Source organism: Pseudopipra pipra, chromosome 2 (assembly GCF_036250125.1).
Source record: "Pseudopipra pipra isolate bDixPip1 chromosome 2, bDixPip1.hap1, whole genome shotgun sequence".
Taxonomy (NCBI): domain Eukaryota; kingdom Metazoa; phylum Chordata; class Aves; order Passeriformes; family Pipridae; genus Pseudopipra; species Pseudopipra pipra.
In genome coordinates this window covers 100,348,058-100,363,817 of record NC_087550.1, presented here as the reverse complement: position 1 = coordinate 100,363,817, position 15,760 = coordinate 100,348,058, and the positions used below count along the sequence as shown (strand labels likewise).

The window sequence follows — 15,760 nt, the reverse complement described above, 5'->3', positions numbered from 1 at the left end:
ACACAGCAGCTCAAGCTTGTGCCTCCCAGGAGGGACCCTGAACAAAAGAAACCCTGGGCTTTTATACCCTTACAGTCTACCAAGCTATCTGCACTGAATGTATTTCTTAACAGAACCTCCTACTGTTGGCCTCAGCCCATCGATCAATCCAGCCTGTCCAGATCCCTCTGCAGAGCCCTCCTATCCTCCAGCAGATCAACACTCCCGCCCAACTTAGTGTCATCCGCAAACTTACTGACAGTTCACTCGATCTCCTCATGCCATATCAATCTTCAACAAAGATACTAAACAAGACTGGCCCCAATACTAAGTCTTGAGGAACCCCACTAGTGACTGGAGTCACTAGTGCAGCCAAGAGTGCACCTGTCCAAGCCATGGGGGCTGCCATCTCTTTCATGAGAATGCTATGGTATCAAAGGCTTTGCTCAAGTCCAGGTAGACTGCATGCACAGAATTTCCCTCATCCACTAAGTGGGTCACCTGGTTATTTCAACCGTTGTAGCAACCATGTCATACTGAAACAACAAGATTCAGAAAGACTTGTTACAAGTGGTTCTCTCCCAGCTCTACTGTGCACTCTGGAGACTGACCTGTGGTTTCAAGCCAAGCAGTAATAATGCTGCAGGCTTTGATCTCTGGGTGTGCTTCCTTTAATTTCTTGCCTAGAATCCCAGCTGTTTGCTCAGTTTGGTCCAAACTGAAGCACAGAAGCAAGATAATATGCACAAAGTACAGATGGTCAGGGTCCTTGGAGTGAAATAGAGAGCAAACCAAAGTGGTAACACAGATAGCCCCCGTCATCCTCCTGCAGGCAGTAGCAAGAGTAAGTAAACATAACCAGCGAAAGGAGTAAAGTAAAATAAACACAGCCAATAGCATCTCTTGCAAACAAGGATATGGCAATAAGCTGACCTAACAGATCCCTCTGTCTTGAGAGCCTAATAACTAACTACATTTTAGTGGAATCAGTGTTGCTTTGAGTCCACATGAGAAGGGCTACACTTTCTTTCACCTAAACTGATTTTGCATTCTCTGTTTTTTATTTGAATGACAGAAACCAGATCCACAAAAATACCAAAGTACCTTATTGCCTAGGAATTTAACAACAATAAGAATTCAAAAGGTATGACTTTTCAAGACAGCAAACGTTATTCAACTCACACCTTAAAGTGCAGTTGCAGGGAAGTTTAAGCCAGCACAACTCTGTTGCAACTCTGTTCCAAAATCAATCAGACATTTCAGCGTGGCAGCAACGCTGCTATTGCCTGGCATTAGCCATGCTCTGAGCAGAAGGCTGGACAGGCTGACCTTCAGAGGACTCTTCCATACTAAACTATGGTGCAACTTCAGACCATGCAAAGGACTAGCTCAGGGAGCTAAGCTGACATAAAATTCCTTGCTTTCGCCATAAGATTGACTGTTTGTTAGCTTTTGCCAGTTTATTTCCCTCTATCAACTTATTTCCAGGTCTGACGAGGAGCAAGAGTGACACAAAGGAAAGGACAAAACTGTACAGGTCCAAGAATCAGTAAGATCATAGCTCCTAAAATTAGGAGCCAAAATTGCCATGAGGCTAAACCTTTTGTGGACAAAATCAGTCAAAACCTTCTGCTTTGCACGCTATCTCCCTGAAGCCCTATATTCACACCAAAATCATTTTTAATAAGTGTAATATTTTTATTCAAATTAACATTACAGAATTTCTCATAATCATATATTACACAATGTATATAATAAATGCAAATAAAAGAGGCCTTTAAAGTGGTTAAATATACCATTTTCAAATTATTTCATATTAAAGGTCCAGCTTAATACAGCTCGTGCAGTACAGAAACATGCTGAAAGAATACTAGATGATTGCCACCCTCCCATACTGAAATTTATTACTTTTCTCATAAGGCTATTTCAAATTAAAGTGGCAAGCTAAAAGGGAATGGGTGAAGTTCTGAAACTTTAATTTACCATGGCCTAAACTTAAGAAAAAGTATTTTAGAGGTTTGCAAAATGACCCTGGTTGTGCCATCTGTACAGGAGAGATAATGAATTGATAGTAACATCTGAAAATATTTTGATAAGAGGCTCTTTTCACACTTTTACAAAAGCGCTGCCTGGCAGTGGAAGCTGGCCCTGATTAGCTCATGTCATAAGGGCTTTCAGAGATTTCAAAGAAATCAAATTTGCTTCAGGAGAAAGAATAAACATCTCTTCCCATTCATGCCTTAAAACATTTGCACCGACACTATATAATTGCTTTTCATTTCCCCAAAAGATTTTCCTGGATTCTCTATTCCTCCCACAATTTCAAAATTACAATATGCCTGCTTGCAGTTGAATGGAAATGTACATATGGCCCAAAGTAAATTATTTAACTAAAAAGCAGTTAATGTTGCTATGAATTATGTTACTTCCTTGTAACTTCCTTGTAACAGAACCCATGCACACATTTCATTGTGGTAATACCTGGTTTATACATCTCTAATCAAAACCAAGCAAAGTATTTGAATTGCTTTTTAAGTGTGATGCAATTCGTTAATCTGCACGGCTATAAAAAGCTTTGGAGACAATAAGAAACGCTCTCTTACTGATCTCTCTCCTGCCTTTATAGGCATAACTGCCAACAACCACCTCACTATGTCATTCCCAAAATCCGGGGGTAAAAAAATGAAGGAAAGAAAATTAAATTCTGTTTTCATGTCGTATTTCCAAAAGCAGTTGTTCTGAAAGCCAGAGAGAGCTTCTCCTCAGACAAATAGCAGTAAGGACAAGTATTATAAACCTCCACAGAGGAATCGCTGGCGAAGTCACAGGGTCTATTCAGTTTTGCTCATTCTTCTAAAACCAAGATATATATCGTGTGACTACCCAGTCACACCGTAATAGCTACCTGGGCTGACGTTCAGTAGTAAAGGTGGATGGCTGGTGATTTGGTGCAGCAGTACGTGGTTCCAAACGGTTTCCTGATTTCATTCTGTTTCCAAAAGCACTGCCTTTTAATGTACCCCAGGGGACTGTCATTTAATGTAAGATGCATTACTACTCTGGAGGCATGCCTGGTGCACACACTATAGCCAATGCTGTTGCTTTAAAACATTTCATACAGGAATATGTACTATAAATCAATCACACAATGTGTAGGTATGTAGTGGTGTTCAACTTGCACCTAAAACTGCTCAGAGATTCTGATGGGTTAGAAAGTCTGGCACAAAATATCAAAGGCCTCTACAGATCAGCTTCCTCAGAGGCCTCACTCTCTTTACCCCTTAAAGCAGATTATTTTTTTCCACATAGTCTGCTATCCACATACAGAGAAAAACGGAAGAAAGACCAGAGCCCAAAAGAGAATGGAAAACAAGCACCTTGTAAGAGCATGGAAAAAACAAAAAACGCCCAACAACAAAACAACCACAAGCCTAATATTACTTAAGGCATAATTTGGCACACTCTGACATGTATTTTTGTTCCTAGATGCAGTTTTCACAATTTAAGAGAGGGATATGACACTTTAAGGTACTAAAATGAATTAAAAAAAAATAAACAAAATAATCATTAGCTACCGAGAGCTAGAAAACATTCTCAAATTGCAAAATTAATGAGTACTAACGCACTGCATTTTGTAAGCCACAGCTGTTTACAGCTACACAACAAGTGCAGTGTTGTGACCAGTGAGAAAAAAGGAAGAATCAAATGTGGTGCCTGTCCTCAGAAGCGGGATATTAGTTCTTTACATGAATCTCATTCACACAGAGGAGAACATAGCAACAGTCTGCAGAAAACATGGACATCCAAGATGTGCAGGTCCCTTCACTACCTTGAATAAACAAAGCATCATCTCACATTTGCACAGTACTTTGGAGGCCCACCTACATTTATTGACAAGCCCAATTAGCTCAGGCAGAAAACCTGTGTTAATACACATACTGTGCCTGGCATTCAGCTTCACGTTGTTCACCATTACAGCCAGAGTCTTACAGACATCCAAAGCATGACAAACACCTGTTGAAGCAAGAAAACTACATTTCAAAGTCAGCTTCTGAGCCCTCATTAACCCAGACAACTTGTTCCAATTTGGACAGGTCTGAAATTGCTCTAAATCTTGAAAGCCTGCAGGTCACCAGGCTGCTACAAATCTTATTTTGGCTCCAAAACCAAATGCCCCCTAGGAAGCTGAGGCACGCTCCCTGGGCAAAAGGGGTACAAAGAGAAAGCACAGTAAGAGAGAACCTTTCTTATGCTCTACAATTCTTTTTTTGCAGATGAAGGACCTTAACAGAATTAAGGACTTTTAACTGTCAATTAAAAATAAGTCTGATCCTTCTACTCTGTGGTAAAAGAAAGAATTGTAATTCTCATCCATGATTTTTCCAAGCACCTGCAAGTTTCTAAATAGGCTGATAAAGACAAAAATTAAATAATAATTAAAAAAAAAACCTTTACACAAATAATATGAAAATTCTAACTTTAAAAATGGGATGATTGCAAATCAGCCAATGGTTCTGCTAACTCACTACCATTACCCTTTTTTAGTGAATATGTTTCAAAGCCACATAAGAGTACATTTGCTAGAACTGCAAATTGTATTTTATCCAAGCCACCTCAGTGATTTTAAAGAATAATTATGCACAGTTTTCAATGGGAAAAGAAAAGTCAATTGTGTTTAAAATTACGTCATCCACAATGACATTTTTTTTGCAAACCTTTACATTCAGAGCTAAAGGACTATGGGAAAGCTAAGAATTTGAATACTTACTACACAGGATCAAAATATACACTTTCTCAGTACCAGTATAATGAATACAATAAACAAATCAAAATACTTCACATGGCAGAGATGGAGAAGTGTATGTATCAGTCACTGAATCAGAATTGATCAATCAAAATTGATCTTCTGTCTCGTTCTTTAATCATGGCTTTTTTTTTTTTTTAATGACCTTTGTTGTAATTCCTCAAAGAATTACAGGTCCTTATATTATCAGCATTCTCTTGAGTAAATGAAATAACTAAGTACTAAAGTAAGGCACAGTAAGGTTCTCAGACACCCGCAAGAGAAGTGTAGGGAACAGAACAAAGATCTTTATGTAACCTTTGTCGACCTCACCAAGGCTTTCGATACTGTGAGCAGAAAAGGTCTGTGGCAGATTTTGGAACGTTTAGTAAGTCCCCACAAGTTCCTTAAAACAACCATCTCACTCCATGAGGATCAGCACGGCCAAGTCAGATATGGCAACATACTTTCTGAGCCCTTTTTAATTAAGAATGGTGTGAAACAAGGCTGCGTTCTCGCTCCTACCCTATTCACCGTCTTCTTTAGCATGATGCTCCAAAGGGCCACAGCAGACCTCGATGATCAGGATGGTATCTACATTCGATACCGTACTGATGGAAGCCTATTCAACCTAAGGCAACTGAAGGCCCACACCAAGACCTTAAACCATCTTGTCCAGGAGCTGCTTTATGCTGATGACACCACCCTTGTTGCCCACACAGAAGCAGCTCTGCAGCGTTTAACATCCTGCTTTGCAGATGCTGCTGAGCTCTTTGGTCTGGAAGTCAGCTTAAAGAAGACAGAAGTTCTTCATCAACCTGCACCTCAGGAAGTCCCCCATCATCCCCACATCACCATTGGACAATCAGAGCTCAAATCAGTCCAGCAGTTTAATTACCTAGGTAGCCTCATCTCCTCAGATGGTAAGATTGACGGGGAGATAGATAACAGGTTAGCAAAGGCATATAGTGCTTTTGGAAAACTCCACAAAAGAGTATGGTGTAATAAACACTTGGAGAAAAGTACCAAGATCAGCGTTTACAAAGCCATAGTGCTGTCTACTCTCTTGTATGGATCCGAATCATGGGTGATTTACTGCCACCACCTGCGTCTCCTAGAACGCTTCCATCAACGCTGCCTCTGTACAATCCTAAACACCCAATGGTCAAATTATGTGACCAATACATCTGTTCTTGAACAAGCAGCAGTCACAAGTATCGAGGCCATGTTACTGAGAACACAGCTGCGTTGGGCAGGGCACATCTCCAGGTTGAAGGACCACCGCCTCCCTAAGATCCTGCTTTATGGTGAACTTGCCACCAGCTGCCGCATGAGAGGAGCCCCGAAGAAAAGATACAAGGACTCCCTGAAACAACATCTCAGCCTTGGCCATATTGATCTTCAACACTGGTCTACTCTGGCCTCCAATCGGGAGGCCTGGAGACACACCATCTATAACGCAGCTGTCTCCTTTGAGAACACACGCAGGATCACCCTCGAGGAGAAAAGACAACGCAGAAAGAACCGTGTCTTGCAAAATATACCATCTAAGGATCTTTCTGCTGTGCCTTTTGCAATCGGATATGTCTATCTTGTATTGGCCTCATTAGCCACCAGTGTGCCTGTAACAAACGTGGATAGAGCCTTCCTAAATCTTCGTTCGCGAAGCCCAGCCACGATGATGATGAAAGCAAGGCACAGTAAAGTACAGTCTAAGCTATCCCTGTGCCATAAATTAAAGCAGTTAAACATTAACCACGTAGGTCTGAAACAGAAATTAGGATTCCAAGGCAATACAGTCAAGAGCAGGGCTGCAGTGCTGTGCTACACACTGCACAGCTCACACTGCCCACTTACCTGATGAAGTAATCTCTTCCATCTCTGTTTGCCGTCATCTCCCATCCATAAGGTGTCCTCTGGTTCAAGCTCCAGGTCCCTGAAGGATGAGGCCAGCCTGAAGACTTATTCCTGTGGCTGCAATTTTGGGAAAGGTGGGGAGGAAGAGAGAGGGGGACAAAAGGTTATTTGTCTCTTGTACTTCACATGATTCACTTGACAGCCAAATACTTTCACAGTTGTGAAATATAGAGCCAAAACCTAGGCAAGGGAAAAGAGGTTATAGTAGGTCTATTTACATCTGTAATATTCTTCCAGTCAGTGGAAAAATACACTATCATTTCTAAATGTTTAAGCCTTTGGTTGGTGAATTTGTCATTTCCCTTCAGTCCCACATCCACAATACTAATTTTCAATAGTTTTTTAGTAAAAGGGACGGAGAGCATTTCCATTCATCACCATCCCTAGCTCGAATGCCAGCTCTCAGTACAGTTTTAGCAAAAAAAAAACCAACCAAACCCAAAACAAAAAACTAACAAACCAAACCACCCACATGGCTGCAGATCACACACGTGGTGCAACACTTGGCATGAGAAGGAACATCAACATGCATTCTCACTGCTACCAAACCATTTTTTGTTTCTTATGCTGGAATGAAGGAAGGCCATGACACTGCTGCACAACGTGCTAAATTGATTCAATATGCAGACGTTGTTGCACTTGATCGTTATCCATTAAGCTCTTCCACCAAATAACCTTGAAAAGGCTGCAGCATCTCTGAGCACACACACTGTTATATACCACTGCTCCAGCACTCTCCGCTGGTGTTCCCACTCCTGTGGAAGGGCCCAGTAGCACTCCCAAGTGACTGCTTCCCCACTCCATACAGAAAATAGATTCAGCTAGCAAGAATCATCATATTTTCCCACAGAAAGCCCCAACATTTGCATTGATATTTTTCCCCTCGCAGGAATTAAGCTAGGTGTTACCACACCTTCCCACTTTCTGCTGTGGGACTTAAAAGGTTCAGAAGCCAACAAATAGGTCTTCCAACAACATTTATCAAGTCATTAGTATCTACGTACAATTTGAAAAAGGGAAAGAGCAGGAAAAGCAGGCAGGGCAACCAACAATGCTAAAGACAGGCTAAGGGCATGTGACAGACAGGCAAACAGAGCACACAACACTGAATACAATCTGAAATTTTGACATGCAAACCAAAACCACACAAAATAAGAGCATGTTTTGTATTAGTTGTCTTCTCCCTCTCTTTTCTCCACTTATCAAACATATTACAGCTTTGTTTTACATGTTAGATTTATTTAAGTTCAAATACTACCAAGGAACTTACTATCTCTTGCCACAGATAGAGATATAAAAACTTCTTTCCTTTAAAGAAAGAGATCGCAATGTAACCTGACAAACACTCTTCTGAAGGAACAGAATTGGTCTCCACAGACAACTCAACAATTCATTGCAAATTGCTAAACTCAACGAAGTTGTGTATAGTTAATCTTTCCCAAAGGAGGATTTTATCATTAAAAACAAACTAGCTACTTCCCCCTCCCCCTTTATTTCAAGGATTAATCACAACTGGGAAAAAATATGGTACTTCAAAATATAATTTACATGTAAAGTAGAGCATTACAATGGAGTGCTAGGTATCATCTGATTTACCAATTACATTAAGTACTCTATCTTCAAGGAGTAGAAAAACATTTCTGTTAGCATATTCAAACACTGGTATTTGCCATAAGACAGGGCTTAAGTCTAATATTGAACATGCTAAGACTCTTAATAAAATTACAGTTATTCATGGTTAATCAAACAAATAAATGTCAGATATGCTACATTACCCCAGATAAATACAACTAAAACATTTCTGATCCAAGGAATTGAAAAAACAGCCATCCAAAGCAAAAAGCAAAATACTTTCAATACTGTTTCATGCAGTTTCTTGTTAAGCTGAGTGCAAACATTCCTTTTTCTCCATAAGCTTGACAGAAGAAGAAAGGGTAGTCCCTTCTTTTAGACAGGAGCCATTCCACAATGTAAGAATGACAGCTTAACAACATCTACAGACTTCAAATTACACTTTAGAGTACTTGGAATCCTAAACACTGCAGTTTAACTAAATAAAGTAGAAAGTAACCTTTTTTATCAAGACTATATAAAGGGATACCCACTCATTTAACTTTCCAGTTTAATTAGATGTGTTTCACAAACTCTCTGCTACAGTTTCACCATCTGTAAAATGGGTACAGTGACATTTAAATTCCCAAGTAAATCACATCAAACTTGATATCAGTAAACTTGTAGAAGCATAGGACAATGATAATGATCAATATTATTACTCTCTGCACTCAAACTGCAGGCTCATCTTGGTATGGATTATAACGTTAGTGGATTTTAAGGTAAATTTCATTCCCTTGAAAGCTTTCTTTGAGCCCTTAAAACATTAATGATGTCAGAACCTATCATATATGATGGGTAATAACTGTCCTACTTAACTATAGATATATCTATATGTGATCTACTCCTCCAGACTTTCTTATAATCAGTGGGACACAAATTATCACTTGAGACATTGTATACACCTACATTAGATGTGTGCAAATTCGACAAAGTGGCTGCACAGGAAAAAATAAATACAGAACTTTTCCAATAGTTATTGTACAATTCAATGATAAACAGTCATGTCATAACAATAAGACGTCTTTACACTCAGAGGTGATTAGCATTGGGGGTTCCAAGCTGCCTGTACAGTCTGAAAAAAAGAGAGAATGAACTGCATGTCTTTTCTACACCTCCCTCCACCTGCTGAATATCATTTTGCTTGTCTGCAAGGATTCTGCTCAGCAGCCGCTATGAAGGGATGGCAAAGATGAGAAAAATGCCAGAAAGAATACCAAAGGCTCTGGAGGTGACTACAAGTGGGTCAGGCATTTCACCTGGGGGAAGGACAAAGCCATCTTGGCAGTCTTTAAGTCAGGAGGATGTCTCAGTGGTGAGGAAGATCACTGGGACCAGGAGATCCCAGTCCAAATCCTATATCCCTGCAGGTGATCTTGGATAAATCCCTCAGCTCGCTGATCAACATTTGCCATTTCGTTCCTGCACAGGTAATCTGAGCACACCAAGACTGCTCAGATTTCTGGAAGACTTGCACACTTCCACAGGTGAGAAAGACAAAGAAAATGCACCTTCTATCTCAGCAAGCCTGCCTGCACAGACAGCACTGGCACTGCCACTACCCACTCTTTGCTGTCCATCACTGTCCCTGCTTATTCACAGCAGTGGGGTTTGCTGCTGGAGCACCTGTTGGAGCACAGCTCTTAGGTGTCAAATTTCAAACTTCATTGGGAAAGCCTAGGCCAACATCATGCCAGCAGAGGTCTGAAAACAAGGCAGATTGGATAGAATGTTCCCTCAACAGGCTTTTGACATTCTTGCTGCAGAAGTACAAAATCTGATCTCCCCAAATTGCTTCACATTGAACAATCAGTTCATTAAATCATGACAGCGGTGATCACTGAAGTGGTGTGTAAGGAACCATTGTTCCCTGTGGAGGGACCTTCTGACCGATAATCCAATAACTGTCCCACAGTGAATATCTTCAGGTCAGCCTTTTTTCTGTCAGTGCTTGAGGAATGGCTGAAACATGAGATCATATGGGAAGTCTCATATGTGCTGTATCAGTGGTATGCTACTTACATGATATGTAGAACATACTCAGCATAAACCACGGCACACACAAGAAGTGCAGGTCCATAGTAGTACCCACATCTTTTACAAAGATCAAAACTAGAACAGTTTGAATTTTTAAAGCATACTATTAGATTTTAATGTCCATAGCAGTTCAGATAGTGTTAATGACGAAAGCAGAAAACAACATTATTCATTCTTTAAAACATAGAAAAATCAAACATCTAAATAGGCTGGAAAATTCAATTTTTTTAAAAAATAGCATCTACAGAGTCAGACAAGAGGCATGTAATATTGCCCTAACTTATTTTTTTAACTAGCAACTTGAAATTCCTTCTAGTAAGTCTTTGCTCTAGAAATCTTGATGGACTTTTAAAATGTGCCACCTCTATAGCCCAAGCCTATAAATTTTGTTACAAATGCAGCGCTTCCAAAACTAGTGGAAACTAAGCTCTTAGGCTGTAATTTTAAACCAGCATAAACTGGCATGGACACAAAAGCAGCATTCTCATCCTCCCAGTATCAGACAGTCCTGCTTCGCATCACAGATGCTCGTGTGCCAATGAAAGTAAACTGGTACACCTTAAAATTAGCAGCTATTTTTTGCCATTCTGATTCATCTCTGCCTACTCCATTGGCCTCACAGATGGCCACACGGCAGCAAAAATGAAGTGTAAGACGAAAACTGCCAGCTTCAAATAGTCCTTTGGCAAAGACAAGACAGAAGGCATTCAATTAAAATTCAATGCCCCAAATGTATTTCATGTATTTAGTGTCTAATGGAGCACAACACTCAGTATACAGGATTAGTGCGTCTACCCACCCCAAAGATGGACATCATGTTTACGATGATCCTTCTCCATGGACAAGGGACACCATTCCTTAGGAATTATATTGGACATGGAGCTGGGGGATTTGTCATATCACTAGGGCAGCCTTTACTGCCTTGCCCAGGAATTCCAATTTGCAATCTGCTGACAGATTTAAAACAGCAATAAAAAGTAGCAGCAACCCTGAAAACCTCCACTTCACTTTTTTTCCCCCCTGTAATTTGAAGAAGGCAGAGACCTGGTTAGTCTTGCTCATAGTGACCTTCATTCCTACTTCTTGCATTCCTCTACTGGGTGGGAAGGGTATTAGGTTTTTAGTAGCTCTCATTCCATGACTATCACTTTCCCTGACTGGCAGTGGTGTAAAAAAGCTATCCATCTGTATTCTCATGGCTGCCTGCCACTTTTTGTTCAATGCCCTCTCACACTTGCAATGGTGAACAATGTCTCCCTTTTTACCCTCTCCATGCCGGTTATAATCCAGGAGATCTCTAATGTATCCCACCATCAACCTTCATGGAACAGTCTTCACTGCAGGCTAAGGAGTCCTGACCTGTGAAACTATTTCTTGTACAAAGGTTTTCACAGGCTTGATCATTCTCATTGTCTTTCTCCAAAATCCCTCCAGTTCTATGCTTCTGTTGAGACAGAAGTTTAGGCTTTCACTCAGGTTATAGCTTATATTGATGGGCTGCCTCTTTGGCAGAAATCCAGCAGAAAGTACCTCAAGATGTAGTTGAAGACTATTTCTGTGTCTAGGGTCTTAGTGAAGGGCTAGAGGTTCATCTCTGTTCTAAAGCTGGCCTCTGAATTTGCAAGCTTTCTATGCCAATTGACTAGCTCTCCACTAGGTGTAATTTGGAGCTCCAACATTTCACTCTGTGTACACACCAAAATTTTTATTTCAAGCATATGAATCTGGAGATGAATTCTGTATCACTCACAGATCACCCTGTATCACTCTGTATCACCCTTGCCACAAATAGTGAGCCCTTATTTTAAAACTGCTGCATAATGTAATACAATTGGCAATTTTTTAAATCTTATTATTTATTCCCCATTCTATAGCCCCTTTCAAAACACCTACGAGCACCAAAACAAGTGCAAACAGCTTCCAAACTCCCAGCACCATTAGTTTTAAGTGAGAAATTTTACACTACATTTATCAAATGAGCTCATTTAACACAAAAAGCTTTAAAATTTTGGGCTGGATACCATCTATCAACTTGTTACCATTCGCTTCAGTGATCTGATCTCTAAGATCAGTTGCAAACTTTTCCAGTTGGGACATGTCTTCCAAAAAGTCCCCATCAAAGCAATTCCCTTTGAAAACTCCCCTCCAACACAAGGCTATAAAAACCCTCTTAGCTTTCTTTGTCCTATGACTTATTTTCTCCCAGAGTTGCTTTTAGTTAAAAGAGTTAGCTCATGGACTAGCAAAAACTGAAGTTATCCAAAGAGTTTCTGACAGAAATCTTCATAATTGTGTAAAATCTCAGTATGTGGTGCCATGTGGAGCCATATGATTTCCCTAAATATAAATAATTTAAAATATTAATATTCTATGCATGTTTTCAGTTATGAGTAACTTTTTAAGCATCTACCTATTTCCTCTGTTGGATTAAAAGAGTGGAAGGATTATGTTCTAATCTTCTACAGCAATCCCTTGGACTGCTGCAACTGCAGTGGATGGCTAAAGTTACAGAACTTGGACTATGAATATTCACAGTACACTGCTGTGTTTACCATTTAGATATTTAATATCTTGGAATCATTTTGTTTAACAGCTGGATGTTTCTCATAGTAATTCCTTATTTACAGGAATTATTTTATTGCTGAAAGCACTATGAGCAGGGGCATCGGTGACCCACACAAGGCTGACCATCTGACACAAGTAACTAAGCACTCCTATTAGACTAATAGTGTTGATACATTGGTTTCCTTTATGTTATCATACCGAGAAAAAACTTCTAAATTTTGAGTCTGGGCATGTAGCCTGGCTTCATTTCAATCCTCCGCTGGTACAAAAGCCAGTTCTCTGCCTCCTACATTCCAATATATAAGTCAGTCCTTCTCCCACCCATCGTAAAAGAAAGACATCCTGAACAAAAGCCACATTACACTCCCAAAAGTTCCTTATGAAGGAAGCAGAGTCTAGCCAGAGAGGTACCTCCCAAGGAGGTACCGTGAGGAACACCAGAGATAAAACATTTTGTATTATTAGCTTTTAAAAGTAAGAACACCACTCCTGAAGTATCTGCAGGGCAGATACTCCTATCTGGGAATAGGAGACATTATTGTGACTCAAGTGGAGTTCAGTAACCGTCTTTCTGTGATATTTAATCTTCCACTGCCTCAGGAACAAAACTCTGCTTTCTCAATCCAGGTGTCACCCTCTCCTGTCTCAGAAGACTACCACAGTAAGTTTACTTCTGTCCTACCATTTTAACTTGAAAAAATGAGAAATGGAAGTTTTAAAGACTTTGTAGAGGTACTATCAAAATCAATCATCGTACCCTGCTATCGAAACTCTCCTGAGGGGTACACAGACATGATGGACAATATTATCTGGATCCAAGACCAAGGACATGAAAAAGCTTGTTGTCTTTGCAGAGAAGTAGTCCTACCAGAAGCACAAAAGTAAAAAATTAACTGCCTCAGATGCACTTCGCTGTACTAAAAAAATAATTGATACTACTTTAACCAAATCATGCAAGTACAGAAGGGAACCCTAATGACTTCAGATATTCTTCATCTTCTGAAACCTTCACATCTTTTCTGGGGTAAGAAAGTGTAAGGGTTTAATCCTCATCTAAATGTGTGCTATCTTTGAGCTTGTGGAAGCTCTGTGTCAGCTAAGAGAAATTTGAGGGGTATCACCCCACAAGTGATTTAATCATAAGAACATAATGCTAGAAAAATATTTTTGCCCTGTGACACCTGTCCATCTCAGTAATCTTGCAACACATCCGTGCTCTAGGCAAAGGTAGAATAATGTTACGGTACCCTTCAGGCTTGTCTGGAATTTTCTCCCAGCATCATGCATCATCAGATAAACACAAATGCTATTCACAAAATAAAGACATCCCCCTTTCTTGTACCTTCTAGTACTTTTTTCTACTTATTTAGTAAGGTCTATGCCTTGCGCCAGTTGTTCAGAGTCTCCAGCTCAGAGTTTTGCTTTCTTAGGCACTAACTACTCCTCAAACTCTGCATGAAGCAAATAACTCCACACCTTTTTTCCCTTTTCCCCATCTTCAACCACAGATGCTCTGGATTATTCACAATTTCACCAAGTAACACTCATTCTTACTCCAAATAAAAAATTATGCTAAGGGCTTCACTCAACCTGTAAATCCTTTGGTGGAGCAGAAAAAACCTCAAGTACAATTCAAAACTTCATATTGAACTCCCTTATGCCAAATTACAACACAGTATAGAAGCCACATTTCTAGAAAATCCTGCCAGACTATTTTTGTCACAAATTACATTAGCTTCCATCTCCTCGGTGCCTAAAACAGATTTCAAAATGGCAGCATATACCTGGGTTGAGAACAGAAGACACTCTGATGAATTCCTCCTTCAGAAGTCATTGCTACTGCTGCCAGTCATGAGACAATGAGGGCCCATGGCCCTGTAGCTGTTCAGAAAAGTAAGGGATCTCTTTTTACCAGGGATTCCATGGATGCCACTCCACTACAGCTCCTCTGCCAGACAAGCAGGGAAATACAACAGCAGGTGCCCATCACTTTGTGAGGGGAAAAAAGGGCAATTCCGCATAATCAGAAAAGTCCACTCATGGACTTTTGGAGCCACTCATAGGCTCCAAACACTTCAGCATCAATTCCAGACTCCTGTCTGTATCACAGGTAGGATAGAGCGATGAAGAACACGGAAACCACTGGCCGTTCAAAATGTACACTGTATCCATTACACAACATTATATGAGGAATGGTTCCTCTCAGTCTGAAACTACAACATAACGTTACTTCCTCACAAGCTTTGTTCCAGTGGTCTATGTATAGAACATTTTGCACCACATATCTTCTCTACCTGATCTGTCCAGATGCACGTACCCAAACAGCACAGCGAAGAAGTACCTATGGAACATGGGGTTTGTCTTCAGTTAGATAGAAAGCTACTCAGCATTGAATGGTAGTTCCCCAAAGAGCCACTGTTGTCCACTATGGTTCCAGAACTAACAAAGTTCAAAAGTATAGGAAGCACATTGGGCCAAGGAATAAAAGAAACCTTGTGAGGCAATGGTGGTCTGTTCCAGGCACTAAAAACCTCCACATGCCTTGGAGAGGGGACAAGATAAAGCCCTTGTCATTCCCTGAGGTACCTTGCCTTCCCTGGAATGCTTCCTTTCTTGTCTCTGATTCACAAAAAGTTTTAACCTCTTCATCACTGATGTAGCTGTTGCTTGCACTGTCCTGTTCAATGTAAGCTGAGTTTTTAATTTTTGCAAAAAAATGTGCATATATTCTGATTCTCTACAGTCATTGCTGTCCAGGTAATGCACTTTCATGTCTATTGTTTTTTTTGTTCTCGGATTTTTTTAGTTGGTTGGGTTTGTGGTTTTTTTAAAATATCTGATACAGGTCACATTTTCATTTCCCTGTCT

At 40.2% G+C, this 15,760-nt stretch overlaps 1 protein-coding gene across 5 annotated transcripts in view; it reads right to left on the bottom strand.

The window, feature by feature from the left end:
- FRMPD4 (FERM and PDZ domain containing 4) overlaps positions 1–15,760 on the bottom strand; it is a 301,848-nt gene that overhangs the window by 110,018 nt on the left and 176,070 nt on the right. For 4 of the 5 annotated variants that reach the window (XM_064646612.1, XM_064646614.1, XM_064646608.1 and 1 more), the window contains exon 2: positions 6,620–6,736. In XM_064646612.1, the coding sequence (XP_064502682.1) occupies positions 6,620–6,641 (22 nt within the window). In that variant the 5' untranslated portion in view covers positions 6,642–6,736. Of the gene's footprint in view, positions 1–6,619; positions 6,738–15,760 lie in introns of those variants that run through there. The other variant, XM_064646611.1, reaches the window with a different exon arrangement.